This window comes from Canis lupus, chromosome 3, assembly GCF_003254725.2.
Source record: "Canis lupus dingo isolate Sandy chromosome 3, ASM325472v2, whole genome shotgun sequence".
Lineage (NCBI taxonomy): Eukaryota > Metazoa > Chordata > Mammalia > Carnivora > Canidae > Canis > Canis lupus.
Genome location: NC_064245.1, coordinates 70,944,374 through 70,964,094, shown reverse-complemented (window position 1 = coordinate 70,964,094; position 19,721 = coordinate 70,944,374). Strand labels below are relative to the sequence as shown.

The 19,721-nt window shown below is 44.8% G+C and overlaps 1 protein-coding gene across 4 annotated transcripts in view; it reads left to right on the top strand.

Annotated features, from left to right (window-relative positions):
• The window catches only part of EVC2 (EvC ciliary complex subunit 2), a 126,226-nt gene that overhangs the window by 95,738 nt on the left and 10,767 nt on the right, over positions 1-19,721 (top strand). For all 4 annotated transcript variants that reach the window (XM_049108634.1, XM_049108632.1, XM_025437421.3 and 1 more), the window contains one exon: positions 13,645-13,872. In XM_049108634.1, coding sequence (XP_048964591.1) covers positions 13,645-13,872 — 228 coding nt within the window. The remainder of the gene's footprint in view (positions 1-13,644; positions 13,873-19,721) is intronic.

The window sequence follows — 19,721 nt, the reverse complement described above, 5'->3', positions numbered from 1 at the left end:
GTGGGAGACGTGCATTTGTCCTGAGCACGAGCTGGACCCTTCACAAGGGTGGAAGGCCAGCCCTCCGCTCAGCTCTGGAGGAAGCACTGGCATTTTCAGGGGCGGTGTACATTTCATTGTTGTGCTGTGCACTGATTTAAGAACGTCACTCCCCTCTTAAGATGTAACAGCACTTTATTAAGAATAGTGCTCATTTATTTTGTTTGCTTTTGAGTCAGCCTGTGGCTTCAGGCACCTGGTTCAGTACTTTATACACACATATATATTACATACGTGTAACAGGCACATGGCACATATATCACGTATATATTTTATAGTTGGATAACTAAGAGCTGAAGCAGTCTGAGAGTCAGGTTCCTCACACATGTTCATGCCCTTTGTCATCACATATCCTGTAAAAGGCATCTTATTCCTGTCCCTATGTTAGAGAAAGAGTCTGAAGCACAAAGAAGTAGCTCAGGAGTCACACCCAGGCCGTCAGTCTCTCCTGCAATCCAGGTGCTCAGACCCTCCCAATCGCCCTAGAAAGTAGGAGCGACCAACGTCCCTAATTTTACAGATGTGGAAACTGAGCCCTGAGAGCTTAATAAATGTCCCCAGGCTCCTGCAGCCAGGCGGCCATGGCTCCAGCACCTGAACCCGAAGGTTCTCCCTCTGCTCCTCATCGCCAGGCTGCCTCTGCATCTCCAGTGCCCTGTTCGGGAGTGAGGGAATGTTCTCCCTGAATGTGGTTATCTCTCGTGATCGTGCCACGTGGGACACACAGGTGTTGGCTCCCACATTGATAAAATGAGGATTGTGACAATGGTAACCCACTGGTGGCAGGGTTTTTGAGCTTTGAATGGGCTACCATGCTAGCGGCTCCGTGTGTCTGCGCCAGAACCCAGAGAAAGGGAGACAAGAGGCATTTGTCAGCTCTAACCTTTTAATGACAGGCCATCCTCACAACTGGCTATCTCACTGTGGCAAGTGCCGATAGAATACACACTCTCAAGTCAACGGCTTTGATGTGCCTCCCAAAATTGATCCATTGCATCTCTTAGCATCTGAGCTGCAGTTGTTCAGATTTTTCATTTGCAGGGTAATTGCAGAGAGAAATGACAGCCCTGGGTTTGTGTGCCAGTGGCTCAGAGTGATGTGATCACGTTCCAGGATTTGGAAGTCCCTCAAGGCTCGTGTAGCTAGAGAGAGGGACTGGGTCAGAGACCCACGGCAGAGCCTCCATCTCGCTGGCAGTGTGGTGTCCCCAGAGGGACTCTGGCTCCAGTGCTGGGGCTGCCAGGCATACTGGAGGCACCTAGGGGGTGCCTCCTTTCTTTACTAGAAGGCACCAGTGATCCTTGCCACCCTCAACTCCGGGTTGATATGTGCCTCATGTGGACTGTTCCATCTGAAGAGGTCGGGAAAATTTCCCAAAGCCATACTGTCCGTATATACTAGAGCCTGGGATGGAAGGAGGCATGTCTGCCTCCATCACCCATGTCCTTCTGCCACGACGTTGTGATCCAGCAAGCTGGGACAATGGGAAGGCTCAGCCTCCCGAGGTGGCTCTCTGGTACCCTTCCCACATCCCGTCGCCTTTCTTTGACTTATTCCCTTGCCTTTATTGTCCTTCTCCTGTCTTCCTGTCTCCTTCCACTTCCTCCTTTAAGGAATGGTTTTTTTGGACTATCTTCTCTGAGCCAGGCCCTGGTCTCTGTTTCTGCTCATGAGATGGTCACAGTTTCAGATGAGCAGCCACTTTGCACATCAGCCATTTGGAAGTTCACCTCCTGCTTTCAGATGGAAAATCCACCTGGCTGATCCGAGCTCCACCTTGGATGAATGGCTCTGTGACTTACTCACAGAGTCATGTGACTGATTCAGGGAGACCGACAGACAAGGGTGGGCTTCCTGCCTGACCTCTTTCTCTGTAGAGCTGAGAGGTGAATGGAGTGAGGCATCTGCTCTGGTCCCTGGCAGCTGCCTGAGGGGCTGGGGTGTGCCGGTGATCAGAAATAGGACACTCAGCCAGGGACAGCCAGGCCTTCTGATGGGCTCACTGTAAGCTCTCAGAAGCATCGTTTTACTCCTGGGAGACTCTGGAGGGCATCCACATTTAGAAGTTAAATTCCTAAATAAATTTCTGTTGTGACTGCTTGAAATTTACAGATTCACTTGAAAATTATCATTCCATCCCCCCAAAAGCAGAATGTCTCTTTATTTGGAATAGCTGTTTCCATAAGTAGGGTGACCATAGATCTCAATTTGCTTGGGATGGTCCCAGCATCTCTCCCATTAGCTCCTTTTCACTCTAGACTTGGTGATAAACCACAGGGTCACCTTATACATAAGATATTTCTCTCTCTGGTGATTCCTAGATACACTGTAGGTTTTCTTGCCGTTGTGAATGGTAACCTATTTTCATTGTGTTTTTGACTTGTTACTGGTGTAAAGCAATGTTATGAGTTTTTATTTATAAGTCTTTCCAGACTGTCTTATTCTATCCCTGGAGCCAGACATCTGGGTCCAAGTCCTAATTGTGCCTCTTGCCAGCTGTGTGACATTGACCAAGCTTCTTAACTGTTTTGTGCCCTGGTGTGGGCATCCTTCAAATGTGGATAATAGAAGCACCTGACATTTAGGATTGTTGTGAGGATTCGTCTGTTGGGTTTTTTTCTTTTCTACATAGTCATCATATCCACAGACAATTGTTTTGTTTTCTTCCAAGCCACTGCCTCATTTCTGTTTCTTAGCACTGTTTCCATGTCTTTATCTGCTGGATCCATCATCTCTCTCATTTCCACAGATGGATTGCTCTCTGGGCTGTGGACCCTATTTTCCTGCTTCTTTGTGTGCATGGTAATTTTTGATCAGGTGCTGGGCATTGAAGGATTTATATCCTGGGTACTGGATTTTGTTGTGTTTTCTTTAATAGGATAGGAGTTTGGACAGGAGGTTAAATTGTCTGGGATTAACTTTACCCTTCTGAGATATGCCTTTAAGTTTTGTTAGGTTAGATCAAGAGCTGCCTTTAGTTGAGGGCTAATGTATCCCTATTGCTGAGGCCTATGTACTTTGTTCCCAATGGCTAATGAGGACACTGACACTTCCCAGCTCTGTGTGAGCTCCAACAATCTTTCTGCCTATGATTTTTGGTGGTTCTTGTCCTGGTCTGGCATAGTTTTTTTTGTTTTTTGTTTTTTGTTTTTAAATCCAAGCATGCCTGGCACTTAGCCAAATCCATGAGGACACCCCATAGCCCTTTGAAATGCTGTCTCTGTCTCTGTCTCTGCAGCTCCCTCCTCCTTGGGGCCCTGCCCCCACACAATCTAGACACAGTGGCCTCCCAAACTGACTTGACCTTTTGCACCTGCTGGGCTTCCCCTGGGTCCTCATCCAATGTCACATCGTAAGAGCTGCATTCAAGCAGAAAACTGGGGCGGCTGTGGGGTCACAGTTTTGTTTTGTTTTGTTTTGTTTTGTTTTGTTTTGTAGAGTAGGTAGTTCTTTCTTAACGAGATAAATTACTTTCCAATTCTGGTCACTATGTCCCCCGGAACATGCCTCGTCCTACGAACCTTGAGCTCCCTGGCAGAGCCGGCACCGTGTGAGGGCCCAGGGCCAGGGCCTAGGGCAGGGAGGCCATCTTCCTTGTGGGCAGAGCTGGAGCAACGACAATCTCGTCTGAATCCTCCGAGCTGCTGTCATCCACTTGTGGAGGCCCCATGGACTGTGGTTGCTGTTGCAGTCCTAAGGGAGAGGATGGCCCAGAGCAGGGCTGCAGGGAGGCTGGCTTCCCTGGCCCCCACGGCCCCAGCACTTCATCCTCTGCTGCTGGCCCCTCCACAGTCTCCCCACTGCTCACGTCACTGTCCTCCTGGCCAGGAGAAGCAGGGCAGGGTGGCACGGGCAGCTGGCGGGCAGGTGCCAAAGCGGGTCTCCTCCTCCTGGAAGCTGCAGGGGCAGCTCTCTGACTGGCGGCACTGTGTCTGACCCATGCCAAGTGTGCCCGGAGGACGGACTGTCTATTTCTGAGAAATAGACGGACGGTCTATTTCCTTTTTCAGGTAGCCCAGTCCTACTCTGCCTCTTGGTTGAAGAGTAAATCTTCTTCCAGTTCTTCCATCACGGCCAGAAGTAGAAATTTTTTATCTATTTTTTTGTCATGGATTTTGAATTTTAACTTATCCTTTTAGAAAACTTTTTTGGTTACTGGTTTCTAATTTTGTTATATTTTAGTTAGAGAATAAAGTAAGTGTGTATGATAATGATGTTTGGGAATTTATTGTGGCTTACCTGTTGTTTTTATACCAGGTCTGTTTTGAAAGATATTTCATCTGTCCTCAGAAAGGCTATTTTTGTTAGGTATAGAGAAGGGAGCCCTAGGAGGCAGCTAGGAGCCAGGGGATAGGAAGCCTGGAGGCTGTACTGAGGAGCTCAGCTGTTGGGGAAAGATTGGTAAGATTTAGGAACTTTGTAGAGAATGTTTTGGGGGATGTATTCATTTTTCGTTCTATAAGGAAGTCTCTATTGGCTGCTCTTCCTTCCCTGATGTCTGCTCTCTGTAGCTGTAGGGGATGTGGGCTTTGTCTTAATCTGATCTGCTCTTTTCCTTCTGCCTGTGAGGGTGAGGTAGAAGCTAGGGTTGTAGTCCTCACCCCTAAGAAATGGCTTGATTTCTGTGAACTGGAGGGCCCTGAGGCTAGACACCTCAGCAAGCAAAGGGTCCAGCATGGGCTTGACAGCCAGAGTTGCCTTACAAGGGTCAGTTATGTCAATCACACTATCCTCTCCTGGAGGACAGCCTAGGAGGGCTGCTCAGAGGTGGTGCCTGTTTGATGAAGGGACATTTGGGCTTCTTCCCTGACCTCCAGGCGACTCTCACCAGCTTGGGGCAGTTGATCAGATCTGTAGGACTGGAGGGCTGCCACTCAACATGGTGTTTGGCCGAGGTCTTACCTGCTGAATGCCTTGACCAGGACTGATAATGTGTCTGTTTCTCCTGCCCCAGTGCTTAGGTCAATCCACAAAGCACAAATTATGGGACTCACTTTTTTATTTTCTAACTAGTAGAGATAGGTCTGTCTGTCTGTCTACCTACCTATATATCTATTCCCCTGTCTCATCTGTATCTCTATCTATCTATCTATCTATCTATCTCACCTGTCTCTGCTTTTTACCTAACATTGAAACTTGAAGACCTTCCATATCGGTACATAAGAGTTTCCTCATGGCTTTTTACAATAGCATAACATTTATGGTATGTATGACCCTTAAATGATGTACCCAGCCCTCAACTAATAGACATGTAGGTTACTTTCAATCCCTTGATATTTCAAACAACCTTGGATCCTCTTCATATATCCTACTCCACTCTGTAGTGAGACAGAGGGAGCAATAATTATGATCCCTATTTCACAGATGAGAATATTGAGACTGAAAAGTTGAGAGACTTGTCCAAGGTCATACTGCCGGCATGTGGTAGAGTGGAGCCTCAAGCACAGGCTTCTTGATTGCCATCCCTGTGTCACAGTAGCAGATCTGTTTGATGTATCCAGAAATGAAGGTAATGTTTCAGCTAATCTTTGATGTGCTCTGCTGCTGTTTTGGCACACAGTATATAATAAATTTCTCATAAATATTCTGTAGGAGCATTTAAATATGAATGAAAGTGACATGATCCTATTTCCTGCTTACCCATTATTTCTGGTGTTATTTTAATGATGTTATCCTCCGTCTGGGTGGCATGTCTACCACATATATCCATTCACCCATTTATTATTTATTCACTGCTTCCAGGTTTCCTGCCATGCCATGCACACACGGTTCATTAGCAGTCCCTTCATTCAGGAGTGGAACTCCCACACTGCAATCAACCATGCATCCTATTATGTTTCTGCAGTAGCAGTTATGCAGAGGTGGCTGGCACTTCTGTCAGAAATAGCTCTCCACACTCTGTCATTTCAGAAGTGACTAGAGTATAAGTATGAGAATAATGTGCCCGTTTTCTGATGACCTGAAAAGAGAGAATACTGATGGCACAGGTTCTTATAAAGCTTAGAAGAGAAGGTGCATTGACAAGGAAGGCATTTTAGGAAGGGGAGAGAAAATCTATCCATCCACAAAGACTGAGAAGATGGTTCTCTTTATGTCTACTCTTGCCCCTGTTTTATCCCTTGAGGCAGTCTCTGTCAAAGTCATCTCCCAAAGGGAGAGTTTCATAGCTTCCCACCATCCCCAAAGAGAATCCAGATTCCTGGATATGGCATTCAAGGCCTCACAATTAGTCTCCAACTTACCTTTCTAATCTATTCCACTTCTGCTTTTCACACACCAAAGGCTTACCACAGTTGTCTTTGGATGGTTTGAATGTACTAACTTTTGTTGACATTGTCCATTTTTTAAAATTGTACTCTTCATTTTTATAAAATGCATATTCTTTTAGAGTCAAATAATCCTACAATGCTTGTGCTAAGAAAGAGCAACTCTGGGCAGCCCGGGTGGCTCAATGGTTTAGCGCCGCCTGCAGCCCGGGGTGTGATCCTGGAGACCTGGGATGGAGTCCCACGTCGGGCTCCCTGCATGGAGCCTGCTTCTCCCTCTGCCTGTGTCTCTGCCTCTCTCTGTGTGTGTCTCTCATGAATAAGTAAATAAAATCTTTAAAAAAAAAAAGAGCAACTCCCTATAATCACACATATATATATTTTCAAATCTCCAGAGGTAAAAACTTCTAATTTTTTAGCTAGATCTTTTGGCATTTACCTCCATATTTCCAAATAACATGCTTCTCTTGCTATTTCTTGATTTCTTTACTTTGGGTATCATCTATTCACCTTTCTTTATGGAAGATATGATTTAGCTGTCTTCCTTCTTTCAATCTGCAACACACATGAGCCTTTTCTATTTTCCTCAATATATTAGATCTATTTTTGTGATTTCTGTTATTATGATTATTTACATGTTATTCACATCTGAGCCATATAAAACAGTTTTCATTTTTCTTTTCTGTATAACTATTTGTTTTTCCAGGAGTTAATGCTACCCTTTGGTTTATTTTTTGGTTACTTTTCTATGTACTTACCACTAATTCAACACACTTTTTGACAGTTGACCAACTATCCTATGAGGACCACCACACAAGTCATGTCTTCTATTAATTTCATAATCTTTAGGATATCCCTCTCTGTACATCTCCTGTGCCACAATCTGGACGTTGTACTTTACATCTTATGTACAGCTGCCATCTTGGGATCATGCTATGAATTTCTTTCACTCTTCTCTTGCCTGATTTGTTCCTTGTTTTAATAAAACACATCTTCTCGTTTCTTAGGAAAGGGCACATAGATTTAGTATTTTAAAATTTTGTAAGACTGAAAATATTTTCATTCTGCTCCCACAGTTGATGGGTAGTTTGACCAATTTTGGCATTTTAGAAAATTTTCTTGAGTTATATTGATTATGAACACCCTTTCTCGTCTCTAATCACTTTTTCTAGTCTCTAATTATTCAGAAATTAGACCTCTTATCTATTAGTTTTCTTGTTTTCATTATTTATTTTTTAAATTTGTTTTTTTGTTTTGTTTTTTGAGTTGTTTGTTTTTGTTTTTGCTTTTTGTTTGTTTGTTTTACTTTATGAGGCGTATCCTCCAAACCATTAATTGAATTTTCATTTAAGTTTTTTAACTTCTGATTTATCAAGAGCTTCTTTTCCTCTCTGAATGCTCTCTTCTTAAAGAAATTATATATATTTTTAAGGCTACTATAACTTTTTGTATCTCTGAGAACATTGTTAAAGTTTTTTTTTTTTTAATTCTGCATATTTACTGTTACCTCTATATTTCTTAGAGGCTTTCCCCAGTGTGTGGTCTTCCTTGGTCTGCTCGTATTTAAGAGTGAAGTATTCAAAAGCCCCTCGGAAGCTCTGAGCCTGTAAGTGGGGCCTGTAGATGGTGACTTTCACCCTGGTGTGATGAGGCTAGACCATTTACTTGGGAAACCCCAATGTTACGATCTTTATTTAAGGTTTATTGGCATCCCCAGAGAAGACCATTCTCCTGCCTATTTGGTAAAGGCCTGGTTGCCCACTATATGAAGAACCAAACAGAGAAAGAAAACTGAGATATTAGTAGTCTGGATGTAAAGTTTCACTTGAGTCCTCTGTCTTCTATATAGAGCCTGGTTTCTCCAAGTTCATAGACTCGTCTGGAGAATAAATCTCCAGCTGTTGCTGGGGCAAGTTGGGTGTATAGAGTTCTAGAGGCTCCACTTCTCCTCTTGTTTACCTTCAGCTTTTACCTCTAACTTCCAGAGGTGTCTATGTTCTGTGATACTTAGTGGGAACTTGCAGCACAAATTATGTTGCTTCTTGGCCAGCCCCATTTCTGGCTTAGAATTCAGCCTTTGGGGGTCTGTTGAGTCCTTTGCTACTCAGTCATCTCCTTTCCAGCTTTCTGGAATTTTATTGCTATTGTCTCCTCTCATTTTCCCCACCTTTCAGTTCTACCTCAAGGAAAACAGTAGATGCATGCTACAAATCTACCATCCTTTGCCAGGAAGTTTGTTATTAATATTTTTCTACATTGTGCTTTTTTTTTTTTTTCAGAGAGAGCATATGAACTTGTGGGGGCAGAGGGAGAAGCAGACTCCCCACTTAGTGCAGAGCCCAATGCGGGCCTTGATCCCAAAACCCTGATATCATGATCTGAGCTAAAATCAAGAGTTGGATGCTTAACCAACTGAGCCACCCGGGGGGCTGGGGAGCATCCAGATGAACAGATATCTTATCTCTTTTCACAGACAAAACTAAGACTCAGAGAGGTTAAGCAACCTGTCTAGGTCACACAGCTAGTTAAATGAAAAATTTATATGTAAGAGATAACAGATCAACCATAAACAAAACTGTGCTGACTAGTTTAAGGCAGTACCCTTGATATATTTGAGATTTTTGCACTGTGATTATCTAGCTGATATGATGGGTGGTAGTGTCTTTACCATCATAGAAATCAATTTTCCTGTGTCTAAATGTAAGCACTAATAATGTTTATCTAGCAGTGTTGTATTTCATTTAGTAAATAATAACACCCCTTTGCTGAGTCTACTCCCTTTCTGCTGCAAGATGAAGGAGAGAGTCGTCAGTTTTGAACCCATCCTGCAAAGCATTGGTGAAACTGATCTGGGTTTCCCAGGGCCAGCCACTAGGATGCAAGGGCATGCTTTTATGTAAAGAGCATTTCATTAGCCCTCTCTCCCAGCCTTTGGATATGAGAATTTTTTTATCTTTTATTTTTTAATTTAAATTCAGTTTGCCAACGTATAGTATATACTTAGTCTCTGATGTAGTGTTCCATAATTCATCAGTTGCATATATCACCCAGTGCTCATCCCATCACAGGCATTAAAGTGGTGAGGTTCTTGATGTAACCACTGTCTCTCCCTGTGCTCCTGGCTAGCCACCTCCTGGCTGCTCTCCATGCTTTGCTCACTTTTCTCCAAGGGGGGCGTTTCTGACTGGTGGGATTAAAGAGGGCATTGGGCGTGCTCAGTGAGGCTCCCTCAGCTCTCTTCCAAAGCCAGGCAGCCTGCAAGAGGCCCCCATTCTCCATCCATCGAGAGACCCGCTGCCTGGGGGAGTGTGTATTCATCTGGATGTCCCCCACTCCTCCCACCCCTGGCTGCGTTCTCTAGCATAGATTTCATCACTGTTAAAGCTAATGTTGGCCTCTGTCTCGTGTTTCTAGTTGTTTGTTTCCAAACCTAGGCAGGAAGGCTACGGTGTCTTGAACTGCTTCAGCGCCAGTAATTCTTGCTGGCTGACAGAGGTTGATTTTAATTTGTATTTAAAGGACATCACCGAACCTAGAAGAAACTTTTTTTTTTTAAATGTACTGGGAAGCAAGTCAGAAATTAGTAAGGCAGTGGTTTGAATTTCCCATTTAAAATAAGAGTATTTAACAGCATATTATTTTGAAAGTGAATTTTTATTACTTTAGATAACTTGAATATTTAATGAAGCCTGTCACAAAAGTGCTAATCTGTACCCTTTCCCAGGGCTCTTTTTAGACAAGGATGGAAACCCTCGCCAGAGGCATATTCTTACTGTGCTGAAATTAACAAATCAAACTTTCCAAAGAAGAAAAGGATTTTGGAGAAACTTTCTTTTCTTAATTTCACTGGCCACGTGATTCTTACAGGACATAGGAAAGGCTGCACGCTTGCCCCCATGTTTTAGGTGTGAATTTGCAGAAATGACGCTTGAGATCTTCTCATGGCCACCTTGCTCTGCCCCGCACTCTGCAGGGGGATCAGCTTTACAGGGTATTTGGGCCACCACCCATCCAGCCATGGGGAGGTGATTTGGAAATCTGAGCTCATGGCAGGTGCATGATAAGGGGACCATGCATCCTTTTCTTGGCCACCTGCCTGTACTCCTGTTTTTCCTTGAGGGTTTGCCTAGATTTGCCATGGCCGTTCCCATTGCCTCAGGGTGTGTGAATATGTCACAGTCATCAGGTGGTAGCCTTGAAATATGTGCAGGTTATTGTATGGCAATTAAACCCCAAAAGGCTTTCTTTAAAAATCCCGTGTGTTAGGAAGCATTATTACTCCCATTTTACAGATGAGAAAATATAGTTCTAGGTAGCACATTGAACTTGCCCAAGGTCCTCAGTGATGAGCTCCTTCAGGGTCAGGTCTGTGTCTCATCCATCTTTGCCTCTTCTTTACACCCCCCATCCCCTAGGTGCATCACATATTCCTGTATATTATACATATTTGGTGCTCATTAATTATTTTTTGGGTGGATGAATGCAGCATAAATATACTTTTTGTTTGTTAACTTGGGGTGAGAGAGCAACTGTGGGAAAACAGCTAAGATCCCGGAAATACTTTAGAGACTTGCGTCCCTGCATCCCCAGGAGGAAGCCATCAGACACCGCTTTTGGGGTCCCACTCTCATGAGGCTCTGCTGAGTCTTGGAAGGACATGGGACCACTGTTGGAGTGGTGCAGATGCCTCAGCCTGAGTGTGACTGGCCGGAGGCCCAGGTGTGATCCACAGTTACCATGGAAACCCATCCATGGGCAGGTGGCTGTCACCTGGTTCTGCAAGCTGGGAAAAAACCAGCTAAAAAACCAGGGGTCTAATAGCATCCTTTTGAGAACAAGGCTTCTTTTTCCCATTCAAGCAGGGAAATGAACCTATGTCTTCCAGAGTATCTGTGTTCCTCACCACTGTTCTGTGCATTGTGGCCTCTGGCCCTGAGGTTTATGAGCTTTCCTGTGAACCAAACATAGGTACCCATATGTTATATTTTTGCAGACCCTACATTTCATTTGGCTCTCTTCTTTGTTCTCCAAAGCTTGTTGAAGGCACCATCTCTCCAAAAAGCGCTAGTAGGTCTACCCCCCACCTTGCCCTACACCAAATTTTCTTCCCCAGCCAACAAGCCATCTGTTTCTTTGGGACACTTCTGTCTTCCCGCCATCAGAGTTTTTCCTGAAGGTCAAGTTGTAGAGAAGAAATCAGAGCTTTTCAAACTGGGACTTGCAATTCTTCCAAGGGACACATGGCCAGACACAGGAAGGCAGTGCCACCAGGGGAGAAACAGGGTCATCATCCTCTGTCAGCCTCCTATTCATTTAAATATTCTTTCTTATGTCAATCATTTCAAAACCTCTGAATACAAACAGGATTAAAAATAGGTTACATTGGGCAGTCCGGGTGGCTCAGCGGTTTAGCGCTGCTTTCAGCCCAGGGTGTGATCCTGGAGACCCGGGATCTAGTCCCACATCAGGCTCCCTACATGGAGCCTGCTTCTCCCTCTGCCTGTGTATCTGCCTCTCTCTCTCTCTGTGTGTCTTTCATGAGTAAATAAATAAAATCTTTAAAAAAAAAAAAGGTTACATGGCAGAAAACAAAATTCCACAAACTTTTTCAATATTTTTTTATTGTGGTGAAATATATATAACATGACATTTACCATCTTAAGCACTTGTGTGTACAGCAGTTCAGTGGTGTGAAGTACAGTGATGCTGTTGGGCAACCATCCCCACCCTATCTCCAGATCTTTCATCTTTCCAAGCTGGAGCTCCGTCCCCATGAAGCACTCACCCTCCAGGTCTGTGACCCCCAGCCCCTCAGTACCCACCATGGCTTTCCGTCTGTGCGAATTCAGCTGCGCCAAGTACCTCATATAAGTAGAATGCCACAATGTCTGTCCTTTTGGGACTGGCTTATTTCCCTTTTAGCGGAGTGTCCTCAAGATTCATCCATATGGTAGCAAGTGTCATAACCTCCTCCTGTTTTAAGGCTGTGTAATATTCCGCTATCTGGGCAGACCACATTGTGTTTAGTCATTCGTCTGTCAACGGTTACTTGGGTTGCTCTTACCTTTGGTTTTGTGAGTGAGATTCCACACACATCTAAAGATTGAACGAAAGGCTTTCCCAAGATGCATGCTTGAGCAGGCTTGTGGTTTCTGGAGCTCTCTGTGAAGGGAGGATGTACTCATTTACAAGGACCTGCCTTCAAGGGCTCAGGTAGGGGGTGGCACCTGAGAAGCTTTAGACCACATGACATTGTTCACATGACAGCATTTCTTTTTTTTCTTTTTTTAAAGATTCTATTTATTTATGATGGGCATAGAGAGAGAGAGAGGCAGAGACACAGGCAGAGGGAGAAGCAGGCTCCATGCTGGGAGCCTGACGTGGGACTCAATCCTGGGACTCCAGGATCGCGCTCTGGGCCAAAGGCAGGCGCTAAACCGCTGAGCCACCCGGGGATCCCCACATGACAGCATTTCTGGAGAAAGTATAAGAGGTAGTGGTTGTAGAGCAGATGCCCAGATGACAGAATGAACAGCTTGGGCATGTGACTGAGTGAAGTGGATGGATTCCCTCCTGTGGAATATTCAGAGCCCCTTGGGTGCCTGGGCCTGCCCTCCCCTGGAAGGGCTCATGTCCTTGCGGGGTCCACAGTGTGGCAAAGGCCAGCACAGGAGAAGAACATTGAACAAAGGACAGAGGAGTAAGTGACAAACAAATGCCCCATAGGGACACTTCAAAGAGAGTAGTGAGGACCAGGGACCCAAAGGACAAACAGGAGACCTTCAGGAAGACAAGGGTGCCAGGGAATGCCAGTCACAGGGCGACCCTGACAGTAGGCTCAGGAGCATGCCCAGAGTGGCCAGGAGGGGTGGAGGGGGAAGGGGGTTGGTGGCAGAGGATCAGATGGGACCTTCCAGGCACACTTCAGCTGGGATCACCGTGGGAAGGGCTCAGAGCCCGTGTTAGAAACTTTGAACTTTCATCCTCCCGATGGGATACCTTGAAGGATTTCCCCCCCAGGTAGGAACACAGTCCCCTGTACCTTCGAGAGTGGTCAGTGTGGAGTGAACGGCCAGAGTCCAGAAGCCCCAGAGGGTCTTAATAAGCAGAGCTGCCCTGTGGTCCTAAATTGCACCCTGCAGGTTCCAGGGCTGCTTCTCTGAGAGTATTTGAGACCTTCCCAATACTCCCAGTTTGAGTGAATGACAGAGCACAGCCAAGCAGGGTGCTGCTGGGACGTCCTCTCTGCCCCCCCCCCCCCCCCCGTTGCTGTCCTCCCCACTGGCCCCAACCGTGCTCCACTCACCTTCCTGGCTTCTGGCCTGCCCCCGCTCCCCAGGTCCGTGGAGAGCTCCTCCGGGAACGTGTACAGCGGCTTGAGGAGCAGGAGGCCCGCTTCGCGGAGTCGCTGGTCTCCTTGCAGTTCCAGAAGGCAGCCAGGACGGCCAAGACCCTGTGGGCATACACCGCCCTCCTGAGCACCCAGGACCTGCTCTTGGAGGAGCTGTGCGAGTCTGAGACCCTGACAAAGTTGGCCTGTGAGCAGATCCTGGGGTCCCACAGCCCGGTGAGTGCGGGGCTCGCCAAGGAAGGGGGTTGGAGCCTGCGCCACATCCATAGGCTCATGGGTTCATCTCCGTGCCCTCCCCTGGCTCCCTCCCTGTCCAGTAGGTGGTTGCCTGCCCTGTCTACACTGCAGGGTTGCAGGGAGGGCTAAGTGAGGTGACCTAAAGGCCTCAAGCCTGCTGGATTGCATTGCCCCTCCCACCCCCCCACCCCCCGGGCAGCAAACGTTTTGAATCTTAACATTTTTAACGTTTCTGAAACGGGGATGCACTTTGCATCAAGAGCGGGGTTGCGGGATCATCACTTCTAGAGCTGTGGAAACAGCATAGCTTTCAGTTAACGGGCCTTAGATGTGATGAAATCCAGGATTGTTGTTTATTTTTATAATTACATTTATTACCATTATGCCTATGTGCTGCCTTTTTGTCAAGGTGTGGGAGGTATATTCATAAAATGGAAGTAATGGAATTAACCGTTTTGTGGACTGATTTTAGGTCCTATATGAGAAGATTTTAGAACTTCATATGTTATTATAATACCGCTAGAGAGGAAAAGGAACCCTGCTCACTGGGTGCCAGGTATGTGCAGGCAAGCACGAACAGGCTGTGAATGGACACACTCTGGTGTAAGCATTAATCATTCTTAATCACACATCTCAAAATGCCCCTTTAAGCACGACTGATTATAAGTTACAATCTTATGCTGCTCCACCTTTATGCCCTCTATCACACATTATATTATTTAACTATTGAGCTGTGTTGTGAAGTGGGCACTGCTATTATGTTCAGTTCTCAGGGAGAAATTGAGATTCGGGCAGGTGGCAGGTCTCCATGTGGCTGATAAATGCCAGGAGTGGAAAGCAATCTGTTTTTGACTTCAACCCACCAGGTCACGTTCATGGACTTCCTCGTTGATCTTGCCAGTGGGGGTTCCCATCATTCCTTTTTTAAAGTCATAAATAACATTAGATTCTGAAGAGTCCTGAGGTGTTTCTCCCATAAACATCATGCAGCCTGCATTATGTCAGATGTTTTTCAGGATAGAAAGAAGTGGAAATGTTGGTATTCCAGCACAAAACATTCAGATGCTGGATAAGTAAAAATAAACATACATCCTAATGCTCTGTTAGTGCACAAGAGAATGTGGAAAATTACCAAAGGCCAAGGATATCCCAGGGAAGGCCAATCCAGAGGCTCCAATCCCAGGGCAAGAACTGAGATCTGCAACCCAGGGATTTGGGGTTCATTTGGGGGGATAGGATATGAGGCTGGGGTGTCCTGAGGAGGTAAAACCCCCAGTGAGGGGATGGGAGGAGAAAGCCACCTGCTGTCAAAGGAGCCACCCTTCATGGGAAGACCTGTCCATTCCCCAGGGCTGGGGGTGGGGGGAGGGGGAAAGGGGAGGGGACTCTCCTCTGTGAATTTGTTTTCAAAGGCTTCTGCTGGTTTGAAGGAATCCAAAAGTACTTCAGCTCTCCAGTCAGGAAATCTCCCAAAGAGATAAATTAAATTACAATGGTTCTGGGATGGCTGACTACTCTAGTGCTTGGCCAGAGCAAAAACAAATCCTCTCCAGAGGGAAATATTCTCCATCTGGGCATCTCCGGATTTTCACAGATTAATTCCAGCCAAATATAAGTTCTCAGTTAAAATTAGAAGTCCCCAAACACATAAGCAAGACAAAATGATGTATATGCAGAGAAACCAAAAAATAAATGAATAAAGACCCAACAGATTGAAATCTCTAAAGATGTTAGATGCTCAGATGATCAGCATAGAATATAAAATAATGATTTATGAAATTATTTTAAAAATTAAAGGTAATACCAAAATGACTTTAGAGTTTTCATTCACGAGCACAGCAGAGTGATTCTAAACTTGCATGTATGTGATAAAAGACTCAAAATAACGAAAAGCAATTGACAAAACAGCAGGGAGAAGTTGGTAAATCTGTCACTGTAGTGGGAGATTGCAGCACACCCCTTTTCTGTGGTTGATCAGATAAAACATGTGAAGATACCAATGAGTTGATTAACCAGTCAGTCAACCTGTATTTAATGTATGTCCACAGAATCTTCCAGCCAGCAGTTAACAAATACATATTATTCTTGTGCACACATTGGAACAGTTACAATTAAGTTATACAATATTATTTGACCACCTTTTTGAAAAAGAAAATTAAGTTTAAATCCATTTAAGAAAAGATTATTACTCACAGTCCATGCTTGGAAAGTTTTAAAACTTACTTCTGAATAATTCATTGGTCGAAGAAATGATAATGGAATTTTTTTTTAATGTAGAACAGAAAAATAATATAAATACAACATATTAAAATTTGTGGAATTTTGCCAAAGTAGTTTTTTAGCTCTAAGGGAAATTAATGCCCTAAACTTATATTTAAAAAGAAAGGCTTATGATTAAGATCATATGAAAAGCTAGAGGGGAATGATGAGAAATAAATCTGGAAAGAAGGAAGGAAGATCACATAAGTAAAATAAGAAAAAAACTTACCCCAAACCAACCAAACTATGACAGAAAGGATCAGTAATGTGAAAATTTGAATTTTCTGAAAAAAGGCTAATAAAATACACAAAGCTCTGACACGAGTGGCCATTTGAAAAAGAGATATGGGGCTAATAAATAATAAAAAGCATCATTAACTACACATGCAGTAGAGTTTTAGAAAATAAAACTCTGTGAACAATTTCGTGTAGATGAATTTGAAAACTGAAAGGAAATGGAAAATTTCCTAGAAAATTTGTCAAAATGGACTCAAGTAGAAAGTCTTATTACCATAAAAGAAATTGATTCAGTAGTCAGGAAATCTGACACAAAAAGGCACCAATCCTGATAGTTTTATAGGTGAGCTCCAACAAATTTTTCCAATCTCATATACAAATTATTCCTGATGTTAGAAAAATAGGGAATATTCCTCATTTTATGAAGCTTAGACAACCCTGACATGAAAACCAGACAGGAGTAGTATAAGAACAATTATAGTTCACCCTTACTTGTGAGCCTAGACATACAACTTGTAAACAAAATACCACTAACATAATCCAGCCATCCATAAAATAATTAGCACAGCATGGCCAGGTTGAGTTTTTCCCAGAAATATAAGGTTGGTTGAACTTTAAAATATCCATTTACAAAGTTTGCCAGGTTAACGGATTAAAGGAGAAAAGAAAAAACTTATATGATCATTTCAGTATAACACAACAAGTATTTTGTCAAATTCAACACCCACCTAAGATAAAAATTTCTTAGCAAATTCGTGTCAGGAGGAAACCAACACTGGGTATTTACCCAAAATCCACAGCAAGAATGAGAGAGATGATGGGTGCAGGGGTATGCGTGGCCCCGAATTACAGGTGAAGGATGTGAGGCCTACAGAGAAGGGACAAGTCAAGGTCGTGTATTGATTAGGTGCAGAGTAGACACTAGGAGCCTGTGGCCTTCAGCTCACATTTCACCTGCTGCCCCCCGAGTGCCCTGGGCAACCGCTCAGCTCAGCCCTGAGACACCTTGGGACTGCCCTGACTTCTGTAGTCATTGGGTAGTATGACGCTTACATTTTCAGTTTCATCTCACAGCCTTTTTGCGTAACATCAAAGTTTCCATCTTCTCGAATGTGTTTGGAAGAGTTATGTGTCCTGAAATGGAAGCAACTGCTCATAAGTCACATGATGTATTATTCAGCTGGTGGAAAGGCAGTGGATGTGAAGATGCCAGTGTTTTCTTGATTTGCATTTGAAGGGAAGACAAACCTGTTGTTTTGCTCCAGATACTAGACTTTCATTCCACAACTTGATCTTTCCGTGAAAACCGCTTTCCCATTGTGAATGGGCTCTTAAGCTGTTAAACATTCAGAGGAATTAAAAAACCATGAAATGAAATGCTTTGGAAGGAAGGACTTGGAAGAGAACTATATCAGGTGCACCACCTTGGATGAAAGATTCCAACGCATCTTGTGAGATGGGAACATAGGCAAGGCACAGTTGAATCATGGGGCCATGAGGCATGATGGGCAAATCTGCAGAGGATGGACTTCCCCCTAACAGATCCTGGGACCCCAGACCAACCATACCCACTATATCTGCACCATAGTTCAATTGCTCTGGATCCACTGTTCCAAACCTGAACCCGGTGTCTTCCTCTGTTCTTCCTCTGGCTTACTGCCCACTTGCTGCTAATCACCCAGTTTGTTGATTCTGCGAGAACTTTTTTCCCCATTCCTGACTTTGGTGCCCAGCTTCACTGCTAGGACAAATCTAGACATGAAAAAGAAAAATAACACTAACAGTAATTTGCTCATGTGAATCGGGCTCTCCGTAAGTCCAGAGCATCATGAGAAGTGTTTGAACCTTCTGTCAAGCCCATGATGCTTCTATACCCATTCTACAGATGCAGGAATGAGGCTCAGGAAGGTTACAGCGTTGCCCCAAGCTCCCGCAGCTGGAAAGCAGGGCTTGCACCTTCTCCTGCAAAGCCTGGCTCCTGTCCTTACATGTGTTTCCGCCTGCATCCCTCCGCCTACTCTGGTCCCCTCTACACTGTGGCCTGAGAAGTCTCTGAAAAACAGAAATGATCATTGACAACCTCAGCCTGCCTCTACTCTAGATTTTAAATCTCCGCCTTCACTACTGTCGGAGGGACCCCGCATTTCAACCTGGACCTTTGCTGCTCTGCACACTTGAGCATCCATTCCATTCAGGCTCTGAATTCATTCCTCCGAATTACTCCCATTCCTCTGAATGGGCTTGGCTTCTGTTTCACCCCTTTGCAAGCTCATATCCATAGTCTGAGTCAAGCCAAATGTTGCCTCCTCTGTGAAGACCTCTATGATTCCCTTGGGCAGAGTTGGTCTCTTTCAGCTTCATGTTTACATCCTGTCCCTCCCAAATCTCTGTGACAGCAGATGGTGGCTGTTACTGTCACTGTAACTGCACAGCTGTCATCCACACTAGACTGTGAGTTCCCAGAGTCCAGGGGCCGTATCTCATTCACCCCTGACCCCTTCTGCCCAATAAAAGGCCTAGAGCTGTCAATCTGTCTTTCATCTCATTGTCTATCTGTCTAACCATTCATTCAACTGATACCTACAGAGTGCTTGCCAGAGACAACAGTGCCGAGGCATGGGGCCCAGAGCCCGAGAAACCTGAAATCCCTCCTCATTCATGGCACTTGTGCTGTTCTGTTACTTCAGGAGATTGACCAATACTCTCTGCGCCTTAGCCAGCTTATCTATATTATGGCATAATAACACATTTGGTTTTTTTTTTAAGATTTTATTTATTTATTCATGAGAGACACAGAGAGAGAGAGGCAGAGACACAGGCAGAGGAAGAAGCAGGTTCTCTGCAGGGAACCTAACGTGGGACTCGATCCCAGGACTCCAGGATCACGCCTTGGGCCGAAGGCAGATGCTTAACTGCTAAGCCACCCAGGCATCCCATAATAACACATTTCTCCTTTGTGCTGGATCGAGTCTGACAGTACATGCTAGCTGACATTATTATTTCTAGGAATAATCGAGATGCTGCTGCTGGCCGTGACTGTTCTTTCTTCTGCGAGCCAGGCCCTGTGGTCCCTGCTGGGCAGAAGGGTAAACAGGCCAGCTGCAGTCCCTGGCTCTCCACCCTCAGCAGTTAAACTCTAGGGAGGAGAACAGGTATTAAGGAAGATAGTTCCAGAACCAGGCCTTGGATTCCAGTTGTGCAAAGTGGCAGGTGGTTGTACAGGGTGTGGAAGGAGTTTGAGGAACAGGCTGGCCTCTGGAAGGATGTGCCATCAGCAGCTACAGCCTGCAGGACACATTCCCACTTCACTTTCTGTTCCCAGTCACGGCTCA